The following is a 13,317-nucleotide window of genomic DNA, read 5'->3' on the forward strand; positions in this document are numbered from 1 at the left end:
TCTATCCACATCTCCACGCAAGTGGGCAACGAGCTAATTGTTAGTGCATCAAAACCATATTCGTTCCATTGCAAGTAAGAGTTCCCTCACTAGCAGCACCCGAACAATTAAGTTGAATTTAAACAATGTCCCGTCCCAACCCAACTCATAAACACCTCTATCTACATCTCCACGCAAGTAGGCAACGAGCTAATGGTCAGTGCGTCAAAACCATCTTCGTTCCATTGCAAGTAAGAGTTCCCTCACTAGCAGCACCCGAACAATTAGGTTGAATCTAAACAATGTCCCGACCCAACCCAACTCATAAACACCTCTATCCACATCTCCACGTAAGTGGGCAACGAGCTAATAGTCAGTGCATCGAAACCACAGTTGTTCCATTGCAAGTAAGAGTTCGAACACGCAATATTAATTCGGAGCAAATGGCATTTTCCTTTTGTATTGAAAAAGAGATCAAAAAAGAACAAAAAAAAAAAAAAAAGAAGAACAAAATTACAGCTTTTCCACACATTTTACACTGGAACCCCTCAAGTCCATGAGACACTACAATGAATGAGAGACAACAATTTCATGGAGAGACAAAAAAAAAAAAAAAAAAAAAAAAAAAAAAAAAAAGCTTTGAATTTCATTAATGGCGTTCTAAGAATTGTCCTTCATTCATCATCACTTTGCCCCCTTCTGAAGACAATGGGTTGAGTTCCCTACCTTCTTATTTCCTGCACATACCCCAAATCTTTATAAACTTGAGCTCGAGTCCCGTCCCGTTTCTCGTCTTTTGTTTATGAACAACACTCCGTTCGTGTTTTTTATGAACGTTTTTGAATCCGGTAGATTCATGAACCAAAAGAGAGAAACGAAAACGTTATCAAACGAGAATAGTTTTAGAGTGAAAAGAACGTACCAGGGAAGTTTAAACGTGTCTTTCCACCATCCATGTTTCGAGCAGTTGGTGACTATTTTATCTAACCTTACAATAATTTCAGAGAAAGTAGGCCTCACAACAGGTTCTGGAGCCCAGCATTCCTCTATCAATCTGCATCCATATCGATCGAGAATCATGTTTACGGTGCGCTTTAACGATCATCGACCAGCTCTAAGTTATTATACAATTATGATGCATTATTTGAAATAAAACTATGCAAGTTTGAGTTTTTGTCAAGGATGTCGAGCAAGTCGATTTAAGGTGACCTTAGTATCACACTATAGATGTGATGTCTCACATTGGTTGGGGAGGAGAACAAAACATCCTTTTATGAGTGTGGAAACCTTCCCCTAGTAGACGCATTTTAAATCCTGGAGGGAAAACCCGAAAGGGAAAGCACAAAGAGGACAATATCTGCTAGCGGTGGGTCTGGTCATTACAAATGGTATCAAAGCTAGACACCAGAGGCTGTTCCCCGAAGGAGGGTAGACACGAGATGGTGTGCCAGTAAGGACGCTGGACCCCAAGGGGGAGGGGGGGATTTGACGGGGGTCCCACATCGATTGGAGAAAGGAACGAGTGCCAGCGAGGATGCTGGACCCCAGGGGTGGATTGTGAAGTTCGAGGAGAACAAAACACCCTTTATGAGGGTGTGAAAACCTTCCCCACGCATTTTAAAGCCTTGAGGGGAGCTCAAAAAGGAGAGCCCAAAGAGGACAATATCTGCCAGCAGTGGGCCTGAGTTGTTACAAAGGGTATCAGAGCTAGACACCGGACTATGTGCCAGCGAGGAGGCTATTTCCCAAAGGGGGGTAGACACGAGATGGTGTGACAGTAAGGACGTTGGACCCCAAAGGGGGTGGATTTGGTGGGGTTCCCACATCGATGGGAGAAAGGAACGAGTGCTAGCGAAGACTTTGGGTCCCGAAGGGGGGTGGATTGTGATGTCCCACATTAGTTGGGGAGGAGAACAAAACACCCTGTGTGTAAACCTTCCCCTAGTAGACGCGTTTTAAAGCCTCGAAAGGGAAGGCCCAAAGAGGACAATATCTACTAGCGGTGGGCTTAGGGGAAGCCCGAAAGGGAAAGCCCAAAAAAGACAATATCTGCAAGTGGTGGGCCTGGGTCCTTACAATATAGTAGCGTTTTGAACTTAGAGTGCTTTCGAGACTTTCGAAAAGTACTTCTAATAGGCTAAAAACACTTCCATCGTTCCAAAAATCTTCGATTTTGTTTCCTTTGAGCGTTCGTGCCACGTTTTATTCGGGATTTTCACAAGAACTTGATATGAACAACACGAAACACTTGATGGTGACACTTACTCTTTTAGATCAGGTGGATAACTTTTCGATTTGATCTTAAACGGAGGTCTCTTTCGTTCGACACACATAGCTTTCGACGCCTCTTCCAGAGGCCTAGGATGGAATGGCTGCATACCTTCAACCATCTGGCCATGAAAACCAAACAAAAAAGCCATTATTATCGAGCAATCAAGACAACGTAAAACAACGATCTAATTTTCGATACCTCGTACAAAATGAGACCAAACGAAAACGCATCGACACTTCTGTCAAATACTTCGTCGTTGTAAATCTCGGGAGCTAAGTACAAGTCTAGACATGGCACAATATATTAGATAACGAAACACAATAAATAACGTTGCTTATCGTTGAACGTATCGGCTTACTCAAAGAATCGGTAACCATTGGATGAGCTAGTTTTGCTTTATCAGGAGACATTTTTGACAATCTTATCATGCCAAATCCAGCAACTTTGAGTTGTCCTCCATTATCCAGCAAAATATTTCTGGCACCTTACAAAAACTTCCAATATTAAAGAAGAATACGAACTATCTCGAATCGAAACGACTATCATCCCGAGTTTAACTTTTGAATATGGTTGCCTTACTTTGGCTTTAAATTGCAGTGGATAATAGGCTCCGGTTTGCATTCGTGAAGATAGTTCATTCCCCTGATAATAAAAAAAAGGTTACGTAACGTTACGATATAGAAGATTAAGACTCGCTATGAACGTATAGAATATCGATATGCTTGTTCATAAGAACGCTATTTGAAGCTCATTCAGGTCAATATGAGAAAAACCGAACTTGCCTAGCGATATCGAGGGCGAATCGTAAGGCTTTAGACGGAGATAAACGACCTTTCTTTTGAAGATAGAAACCTAAATCACCCTGGAAGATTGAATGTAAAATGAAAAGGGAATTAGTTGACATAAAAGATGAAAACAAAGAGTGTGAAAGTTCATCCATACCATTGGATGGTATTCTGAAACGATCATCATCGGCAAATTCTGTGTAACGGCCCCGACAAACTGAACTACGTTCGGATGTCGAACCCTTTCGAGTAACGTCAACTCGTGTTTGAATGCATTTCTGTATGAAACACAAGGAAATAAGAAAAGTTCCAGCAAAATAAAACATGAGCTGATAGTTTGAAACTTCCAAACATGATGCTGAAAAGAACATAGGGAACAGATCCAGTTCAGGTAAGGTTGTTACGAAAAGCCAACACGGGCATAACTCAACGGTTAAGACACCCCTTGTAACGGTCTAAGCCCACTGCTAGCAGATATTGTCCTCTTTGAGCTTTACCTTTTGGGCTTCCCCTCAAGGTTTTTAAAACGCGTCTGCTGGGGAGAGGTTTCCACACTCTTATAAAGAATGTTTCGTTCTCCTCCCCAACCGATGTGGGATCTCACAATTCACCCTCCTTCAGGGATTGAACAATCCACCCTCCTTCAGGGTCTAGTATCCTCGCTGGCACTCATTCCCTTCTCCAATCGATGTGGGACCCCCAATCCACCCCTCTTCGGGGCCCAACATCTTTGTTGGCACACCGTCTCGGGTTCACCCCCCTTCGATGCTCAGTCTCCTTACTGACATATCGCCCGAAACTTGACTCATATATCATTTGTAACGGTCCAAGCCCACCACTAGCAAATAGTGTCCTCTCTGGACTTTCCCTTTTGAGCTTCCTTCAAAGTTTTTAAAACGCGTCTGCTAGGGAAAGGTTTCCACATCCTTACGAAGAATGCTTCATTCTCCTCCCCAACCGATGTGGGATCTCACAATCCACCCTTCTTCGTGGCCTAATGTGAATACTTCGTTCTCCTCCCCAACCAATGTGGGATCTCACAATCCACCCTTCTTCGTGGGCTAGCGTCCTCGCAGGCACTCTTTCCCTTCACCAATCGATGTGGGACCCCCAATCCACCCCTCGGGGCCCAGTGTCTTTGCTGGCACACTGCCTCGTGTTCACCCTCCTTTGGGGCTCAATGTCCTCATTGGCACATCGCTCGTAACCTGACTCTAATACCATTTGTAACGATCCAAGTCCACCACTACCAGATATTGTCCTCCTTGAGCTTTTCCTTTCGGGCTTCCCCTCAAGGTTTTTAAAACACGTCTGCTAGGGAGAGTTTCCGCACCCTTATAAAGAATACTTCGTTCTCCTTTCCTTTCTAGAAGTAAAAGTTCAAATCCCGAGTTAAAACGAGTACCAAAAAACAATAAAAATGCAGGTCCAAAGTAGTAAGCTTGCTAAATTTAGGTACTAGAAGTAGAAATAAACACAAAAACACAAAACATCATCATTCAAAATGAATCAAACATAACAAAATTCAAGTGAAAATACATACATAGAATCCGGATTAAAATAACAATCCTTATCAAGAATTTTCACAGCCACTTTTGTACCATTCCATTTGGCAACTTGATATGACCCCTGCAAATAAAAGAACCAAGTTATTGCGACAAGAATCTTTGTCTTGTAATACTAAAATTTTTTGTGAAGTGACATGCCTTTGATATACCGTCACCCCTTCGAATCTGAAGCTCCGATGGATTAAGCTCATACTCAGGAACTTCCCTGGGATTTGCCACAGTCATTGGTGTCTTCCTAATACTCTAAAACCAAAGAAAATGAAGTATAATGAGAAATCGAATGTTTGTATCTGAACTTTGTTAGGAATCACGGATCTCCACAATCGTATGATCATTCCCTAAATTAGCCAATGTCGGACTCCCTCCCATCAATCCTCCTCTCGAACAAAGTACACTATAGAGCCTCCCCTAAGGTCTATGTAGCCCTTGAACAACCTCCGCTTAATCGAGGCTCGACTCCTTTCTCTGGAGCCCTCAAACAAAGTACACCCTTTGCTCAACACATGAGTCACTTTCGACTACACTTTCGAGGCTAGTAGTTTCTTTGTTCGACTCTTGAGGATATTCCCTCCCAACAATCCTCCCCTCGAACAAAGTACACCATAGAGCCTCCCCTGAGGTCTGTGTAGCCCTCGAACAACCTCCCTTTAATCGAGATTCGACTCCTTTCTCTGGAGCCCTCAAACAAAGTACACCCTTTGTTCAACACATGAGTCACTTTTGACTACACCTTCGAGGCTAGTAATTTCTTTGTTTGACTCTTGTCCCTTCCAACAATCCTCCCCTTGAACAAAGTACACAATAGAGTCTCCCCTGAGGTCTATGTAGCCCTCGAACAACCTCCCTTTAATCGAGGCTCAACTCCTTTCTCTAGAGCCCTCAAACAAAGTACACCCTTTGTTCGACACATGAGTCACTTTTGACTACACTTTCGAGGCTAGTAGTTTCTTTGTTCGACTCTTGAGGATACTCCCTCCCAACAATCCTCCCCTCAAACAAAGTACACCATAGAGCCTCCCCCGAGGTCTATGTAGCCCTCGAACAACCTCCCTTTAATCGAGGTTTGACTCCTTTCTCTAGAGCCCTCAAACAAAGTACACCCTTTGTTCGACACATGAGTCACTTCTGACTCCACATTCGAGGCTCACAACCTCTTTGTTCAACTTTTGAGGATTTTATTAACATGGCTAAATTAAGGGCACAACTCTAATACCATGTTAGGAATCACAGAACTCCACAATCATATGATATTGTCCACTTTGAGCTTCACCTCATGGTTTGTATTCCTTACTTATAAACACATAATCGTTCCCTACATTGGCTAATGATTTTTCGATTCGAGAGATCAAATCGAACGTTTATACCTGAACTTTTGCTCCACGAGCCTTTAAAATGGTGTAAACCTCGATATTCCCATAATATTTAGCATCAGCAGCTGCCTGCAAAGAATGATAGCAACATAAAACCAAAACCCATATGTTAAAACAGAGTAAGAGCAGCAAAATCATACCGTACTCCCCCAACGATCACGAGCATCAATATTAGCCTTACGGGTAAGCAAGAACTTAACAACCTCAGCATGGCCCTCACAAGCAGCAATATGCAAAGCAGTGCGGCCATCCAAATCAATGCTATTAACATCGGTGCCATCATTAAGCAAATCCTGAACGCCACGGACATCGCCACGACAAGCCATGAAGAGCAGCTGCATAGTGGAGTCCAAATTTTCAGGAACAGAGAGGTCATTGTCTTCACCAGGAGAACGGCGAATAGGGTCGAGAGAGGATTGGCGGCCGAAGCTGAATCTTAGATTATTCCGACGAGGGTCTAAAGAGGATTGTCGGGAGAATTGGCGGCTGAGACTACGGCGGAGGGAGCCAGTGGAGAATTGGCGGGAGATTCCGCGCTTTAATTGCGCCGTGATGTTATCCATTTGAAATGGGAATTGGGGAAATGTGGGGGGTCGGATCGAGAGCTTGGAGGAGGAGGAAATGGGCTCTCGATGCCCAGAAAGGAAAAGAAAAAACGAACTTGGTTGCTGAATAGGAGCTTGGGGGATCATGAAAGGGAAGAACAGAGAAGGAATGGAAGATCCGAAGGAAGCGTTGAGAAAAACAGGGTATGGCTGTTGTTTGAAGGCAAAAAAAAAAAAAAAAAACCAAACCATAGACAGACAACAATAGCTGAGGATTGCGCCATTTTGCGCTGTTTTTATTTTAGACTTTGTCTGTGGACCCCACCCACTCTCTCAAAAATAAACTCAAAAATTTATTAAATTCCCTTATTGACCCGAGTAATCACCCATCTTCACAATGGTACGATATTATCCACTTTGAGCATAAGCTCCCGTGGCTTTGCTTTAAGCTTCCCCAAAAGGCCTCGTTCCAATAGAATCCCCAAAACTAATTGTTGGCTTTTTGGTCACTGATATTATTTTATTGATGTTTTGATGATAACAAACCTACTCTTAATTATTAACAATTTTCATTATTTTAAACTGTCATGTCCACCGTATAAAGTTGAGAATAACGATTTCAACGACTTTTCAATTACTCAAATCAGAGCTAAAACGAAGGAATTATCATCGAGACAACATATTCGACGCCACAGTATAAGCGGAGTAGGTCGAGTTTGACCGAACCACTATAAAATTACGGTGTCATATTTTTCTAACTCTTTCTTATTTAATTTCAAAATTATTATGGTGATTTATTCTAGTTCATTATTGTTTTGACTTCAATTATTTTGTTACAGTAATTATTATCTTCTACTTATTTGTAAAAAGTTTCATAATTAGAAAAATTAATCACGTTTAAATACTTTTATGGTTAAAATTCTATTCACCCCTAGGTTGCCATTACTGATCCAACACTAATATGGTATTAGAGTTATGCTCTAAATTAGTCATGTCAATAGAAATACTCAAATGTCGAACAAAGGACTCCAAAAGAAAAAATGAGTCGAGGCTCCTCGAAGGCATAGTAAAAAATGACTAAGACTCCAAAAGAAGAAGAGCTGATCCTCGATTAAGAGGAGGCGTACTTTGTTCGAGGGGAGGTGTTGGATGAAAGTCCCACATCGGCTGATTTAGGAAATGATTATAGGTTTATAATTAAGGAATATTCTCTTTATTTGTACGAGGTCTTTTGGAGACACCCAAAACAAAGCTACGAGAGCTTATGCTGAAAGAAGTTTAAGGATTTTTTAAATTTATTTAATTTTTAAAAAAAATATTATTAAAACATTTAAAAGATAAATTTCGAAAATATTTTTATTAATTTAGTTTTTTTAATAATTTTTTATGAATTGTTTTTGGGTGGCGCGGGACCCACTTTCTATTTCGGGGTCCTAAAAAAAGATTTGCCTTAGTTTTCTTTCGCCATTCACTCTCCTCTATTTGGCGCGTGCGCGCGTGCAATTTTCTATAGTATGAACTTCTTTTTTCTTTTTTTTTTTAATCGAAAATAAATTAAATGTTAATTGAGTAGGATTTAATACTCTGGAACTATGTGTATTATAATAAAATAAGAGCGAGTGAATAAAAAATTAATATATATATATATATATATATATATTTTGTGTTCTTCTATAATTAAATCTTTTCCAATCGGGTTTGAAATTCAAATTGATGCTCAAGATTCAGACCGGGGTTTAGAATTTAGATTTGATACTAGATGGTCTCGATATTCGTTTACATCTCCTTGCAACATGAACACGTTAACTATTTGTCCTAAAGCGTTTCCAAGAGTGAAGATCATCAACACAAGCCAACACGAGTTCTTTTAGAATGTTTTGTTCTCAGTCATATACTTTGAAGTCAAACACACTTAATTTTGAAGTTTCATTTATTAGAGGTAGTGGCTATCAATTTGTGACAACCCAGTAAATGAATCGATACCATATCTGAATAAGAGCGGTTCTAAGGTTAAGATAATTAAGAAAGACTTAAAAAGTTAAAAGTCACTACTTATACCAACAAGATGCACTTTCTTTTTCGATGGCTTAATTACCAACGACCTTCAACCGCACCTCGCAGAATCCATCTGCAAAGAAAAATAACATGATATAGAGGGGGTACGAGGGAGAAGAAGAAAAGATTGTTGAGTTACTTCATGACGAACACGACGCCGACAACCACCCTATTGTGACTCATTGCACCGTATAGTGTAGATAACGTCATGGAGGAGAGGACTAACAGGTCAGAAAACACCATGATGGACACGAGTGATTACTATCGAATGATGTCATAGCTTTGCTGGTCAAAAGGATGAACTGATTGTCAGTGCAACTCTCTATGCGCAGGTTCTTGAACCAAGTAGCTACTGAGGTAGATGCTAAAATATCATTATTAGCTCAATAATTGTATTAGCCCATTATATACCTAGGTCTTCGTTTCAAGCAATACAAAGCAGTAGTATTCTACAAAGTGTCTAGTAATCTCTACTCGATTGGTGTTAATAAAGAGTGTAAGTATTTCCCACAGAGAGTTGTGTTTAACAATCTAGTATCAAACTTGACCAAGACAATAAAATCCTCAAATATCCTCGAAGGTGGAGTAAAAAAGTGACTAAAATGTCGAACAACGAGTGTATTTTGTTCAAGGGCTCCAGAGAAAGGAGTCGAGCCTCGATTAAAGGGAGGTTGTTCAAGAGCTCCATGGGTCTTAGGGGAGGGGAGGATCGTTGAGAGTGAGTCCCACATCAACTAATTTAGGGAATACGGAGAATACATCTCCGTAAGAGGCCTTTTGGGGAAGCCGAAAGCAAAGCCATGAGAGGTTATGCTCAAAGTAGACAATATCATACCATTGTGAAGAGTCGTGATTCCTAACAGTAGATGGTGGGATTTCAAAGATTTTCATAGGAAAAACACGATTAGTCCTCACAAAACGCCAAGTGCCACCATCGACTCTCGAACAAAAGCTAGTTTATTAATCTTAAAAAGTTCTAAAAGACGTTAGGACCAACGTATGTTTATCGCTATGGTCCTTAACATAACTGTAATTCTTGAATCTCTCGGTTCCAAGTATACATGATCACTTGAATCATTGTATACCTAACTCGATCATGAAATGAATACTCAAGACAATATTCTCGCTTCGTAGGTCATGTTGTAGCGAGAGACCGAATATAATTAAATAAATAATATGAAAAACATAATTATTGAGTTAAAATTAAATTGTTAATTTGTTTAAGAAAATACCAATTATTGGAGAAAATAATAATAAAAAAAAGAATTGAAGAGCAAGTGGTCATGTCGGCAAATGCTCTTTAAGAAAGCGCCACGTCAACGCGTGTGCTTCCCACTTGAGGAATTTTTAAAAATTTTAATTAATTAATTAATTTATTAAACGAAAAAAAAAAGAAAAAAAAAAAAACACATTATAGCCGTCAGAGCTTAATAATTGGACACAAAATTATTGGATTATTTTCCCTTAAAAATAAATATTAATTTTTTAAATTTAAAATTAGTGCCATTTATTTAAAATTTTAAAGACCATTTTGACCAATGAATTTTTAATTTAATTTTTTTTTTATATAAACTAATGAAATATTTTAATTATTTTAATGGTTTATTTGTCCCAATTGCACTTTGATGGTAGCAGACTAGAGATTGTGCGACATTCACTTCTCAGCAGCAAGTGAGTTAAGCCTATTCGTTCTTGTGTCGCTTACGACCAAGCAACGTATGCTCGAGCCTCTGGCCCCGATTCAAGAAAAAAGTTTTAGAAAACATGGACAGAGATTTCGCATCAGAATTTTGAAAGGAAGAGTTTAGAAATTGAAATTGGTGTTATATGGAAATGTAAGCGAAAGACGACAATAACGGCTTACTGCATATAACTATCGGGTAAGGTTGTGCATTGGTCTCTTGCCTTTCTTTAGAAAAATGTTTAATGAAAAGATAAATATTTAAAAAATACTCAGTAAGTAACTCAACTGTTATGATCGACAAATGCACTCACAAACAACATTGTTCAGAAATTCAAACGGTATCTAAACAGCGAACATGAAAATTCAACAACTAAAATAAAATTTGATGAAAATTTGAAAAAACTCATCGAATAATTAATCATAATTATTACTATAATGACATACGATATTATAACGACTACAATCGATAGCGACATCGATATATTACTAAGTTGACCTAGTCAACTCCGACATTGACCAATAAAATACTCCAACACTCAAGAATTTAAGCCCCAAACCACGTGGGACTCTAAGAAATAATATTATTGAATAAAAATTTTGAAATTCATAGTCCTCATTATCCTAATATAAATATAAAAATACATGTATAATGTTTCACATGTGACATTCCACCCTAATTTCATATATTGTAATGTTTTTTAAAAAATTATTCGCTTTTTTCCCTTTAAATTTGGACGGTGAATAAAATACATTTTAGATCGGTTTCTTTCCGTATTTCATAGGGATGTTCATGGATTAGGTTGGGTCGAGTCGGGTTGAGACGGTTTTTTTAGATCTAACCCAATTATCTGAGTTATAAAATTTTCAATCCGAGTAACCCATATTAAATAATGAACACAACCTAACTCAACCTGTCTCTGTTGAGTTTGTTCGAGTGGTTTCAGTCATTTATTTAAATTTTTTATTTATAATAAAAAAAATTAATAATAAAACGTATACATTATTTATTTTCAATATTGAATTAAGATTTACCACTGAGTTTTTCGAGTCACTTAAATATTAAACAGTTCTATTATTTCACTTTCATTTTATTTGATTGTTGACATCATTAATTGCAACGCCGCTCTTGTATCAAATCTACCGTGGTTAGTTTCATCGATGTATCACGTTCGTATTTAATTCAGGGCGTTAACTACGGTAGAAACTTATTTATAACGACATCTATTCATTTATTATGCTCCACATAAAGCCCATCGTTCGGATGTTCGGGTATAAGCGACCTCGTGCTACCTATATGTGAAGCATGTATGACTCTTTAATTAAAGCACCTACTCGTATTGAAATCATATCTACAAGGAAATTATTTCAAATTATTATTTTTTATTTTTTACAACAAAATTATATTTAAATATTTCGAATTACTCTCTCGAGTTTTATAATTTTCTATAATTAACGCCATATCGTTAAAATTTACGAGGGACGACATATAAAAACTTAACAACATATCAATTAAACACGAATATAAATATTAATTAAATTCATCGAACAAAAATAGCTTATCAAAACTTTCTAATATAACAATGAAATCTACGAAGAACATGATAATACTATATTCGTCAAATAAACGACGCATGTAATATTAGGTCTAAGATTCATTAGATGTGATTCGTTAATTATTTTTCTTCAGTCATTTATTTCGTCTTATGTGTAATTGAGATCATGGTTTAGAAAAAGTCGAGTTTCGGTGGCTGATTGTGTTATCGATGTTGTTCTTGCATCAGCTACTTTGTCACAGAAAAAAGGTTGGTGTCCATTCGAGTGTTGGCTCGAGTGCTCGTGCTTGGCTTAATGAAGTAGCTCCATCGTGTAACTCATCTCTTTTGTGTGATTGATCATCGTGCTATCGTTTGAGCTTCACTGTTCTTTTTCATCGTTTTCCTCGTCATTTGATCATTGCACCTTAATCCTCAATAGTAGTACTAAGATTCAGTCGTTAGTAAGACCAATTCGTTCTCAATTTGAACAAATTCGAGAAAGTTTGATTTCACAGGAGGAAGAAGGATATCTGCTAGAACGAACACCATGGTCGTGTTTTGAACGTGAGGGTTTGTTGCAGTCAACTGGTTTGACCCTGCAAACATCGGTGCAGTCAGACAAGTTGGACCGGTTTAGTTCAACCAAATTTTTCGTATGACTACCGTTTTTATTTTAAAATGTTAGATACGCGTACAATGTTTGCATACTAAAAAATGTTATTTTTAAACATTATGAGACTATGTTCTATCTGTATGCATGAAACTGTGACAACGTAAAACTCTTCCTTATTTCAAACAAAAACACAAATGTTTGCATAAAACACCGTCAACTGCCTACAATGTTCCTACCTTTACTTGGTTTTTTTTTTTTTTTTTTTTTTTTTAATGGCCGATAGTAAATGACTCTAGTGTCGGGTTAGAAGATATATGCACATGCTATCATGATTTAGACTAACACGATTATGGTGAGACCTAAAACTTAACATTTTGGTTTCAAGTTGTTATGATTTCTTCATGATCTACATCACTTTCGTGCACGTGGTTCATTCATGCATTCATTTTCCACGAAACATGAAAAGAGTCTAATCCTTGCTGGTTCGTGTTTGAAAATGTTCGAACTTACCGATTTGACCTTGAGGGACATGATCTGTGATGTCCCACATTGGTTGGGGGAGAATAAAACACCTATAAGGGATAAGGGTGGGGAAACCTTCCCCTAGTAGACGCATTTTAAAGTCTTGAGGGAAGTTGGAAAGGGAAACTCCAAAGAGAACAATATCTACTAGTTGTGGATCTGAGCCGTTACAAATAGTATCAGAGCTGAACACCAGACAATGTGTCAGCCTTCTCACTGTTCCCTGAAGGGGGGTAGACATGAGGCGATGTGCCAGTAAGGACGCTGGCCCCAAATGGGGTGGATTTGGAGGGGGTCCCACATCGATTGGAGAAAGGAACGAGTGCCAGCGAGGACGCTCGGGCCCGAAGGGGGTGGATTGTGATGTCCCACATTGGTTGGGGGAGAAC

At 38.7% G+C, this 13,317-nt stretch overlaps 1 protein-coding gene across 1 annotated transcript; it reads right to left on the reverse strand.

Annotated features, from left to right (window-relative positions):
- Nucleotides 1-408: 408 nt before the first annotated feature.
- Nucleotides 409-6,757, reverse strand: LOC111792150 (integrin-linked protein kinase 1). Its single transcript, XM_023673484.2, has 11 exons — nt 6,115-6,757; nt 5,969-6,043; nt 4,743-4,847; nt 4,580-4,665; nt 3,194-3,314; nt 3,034-3,113; nt 2,831-2,893; nt 2,610-2,728; nt 2,450-2,535; nt 2,245-2,369; nt 409-1,033 (listed from the first exon to the last, which is right to left on the reverse strand). Exons 1-11 carry the CDS (start codon nt 6,664-6,666, stop codon nt 736-738), a joined length of 1,710 nt encoding a protein of 569 aa, XP_023529252.2. The 5' UTR covers nt 6,667-6,757; the 3' UTR covers nt 409-735.
- Between the last annotated feature and the right edge of the window lie 6,560 nt (nt 6,758-13,317).

This window comes from Cucurbita pepo, chromosome 4 (genome assembly GCF_057944985.1).
Source record: "Cucurbita pepo subsp. pepo isolate OVF chromosome 4, ASM5794498v1, whole genome shotgun sequence".
In the NCBI taxonomy this organism is placed as follows: Eukaryota; Viridiplantae; Streptophyta; class Magnoliopsida; order Cucurbitales; family Cucurbitaceae; genus Cucurbita; species Cucurbita pepo.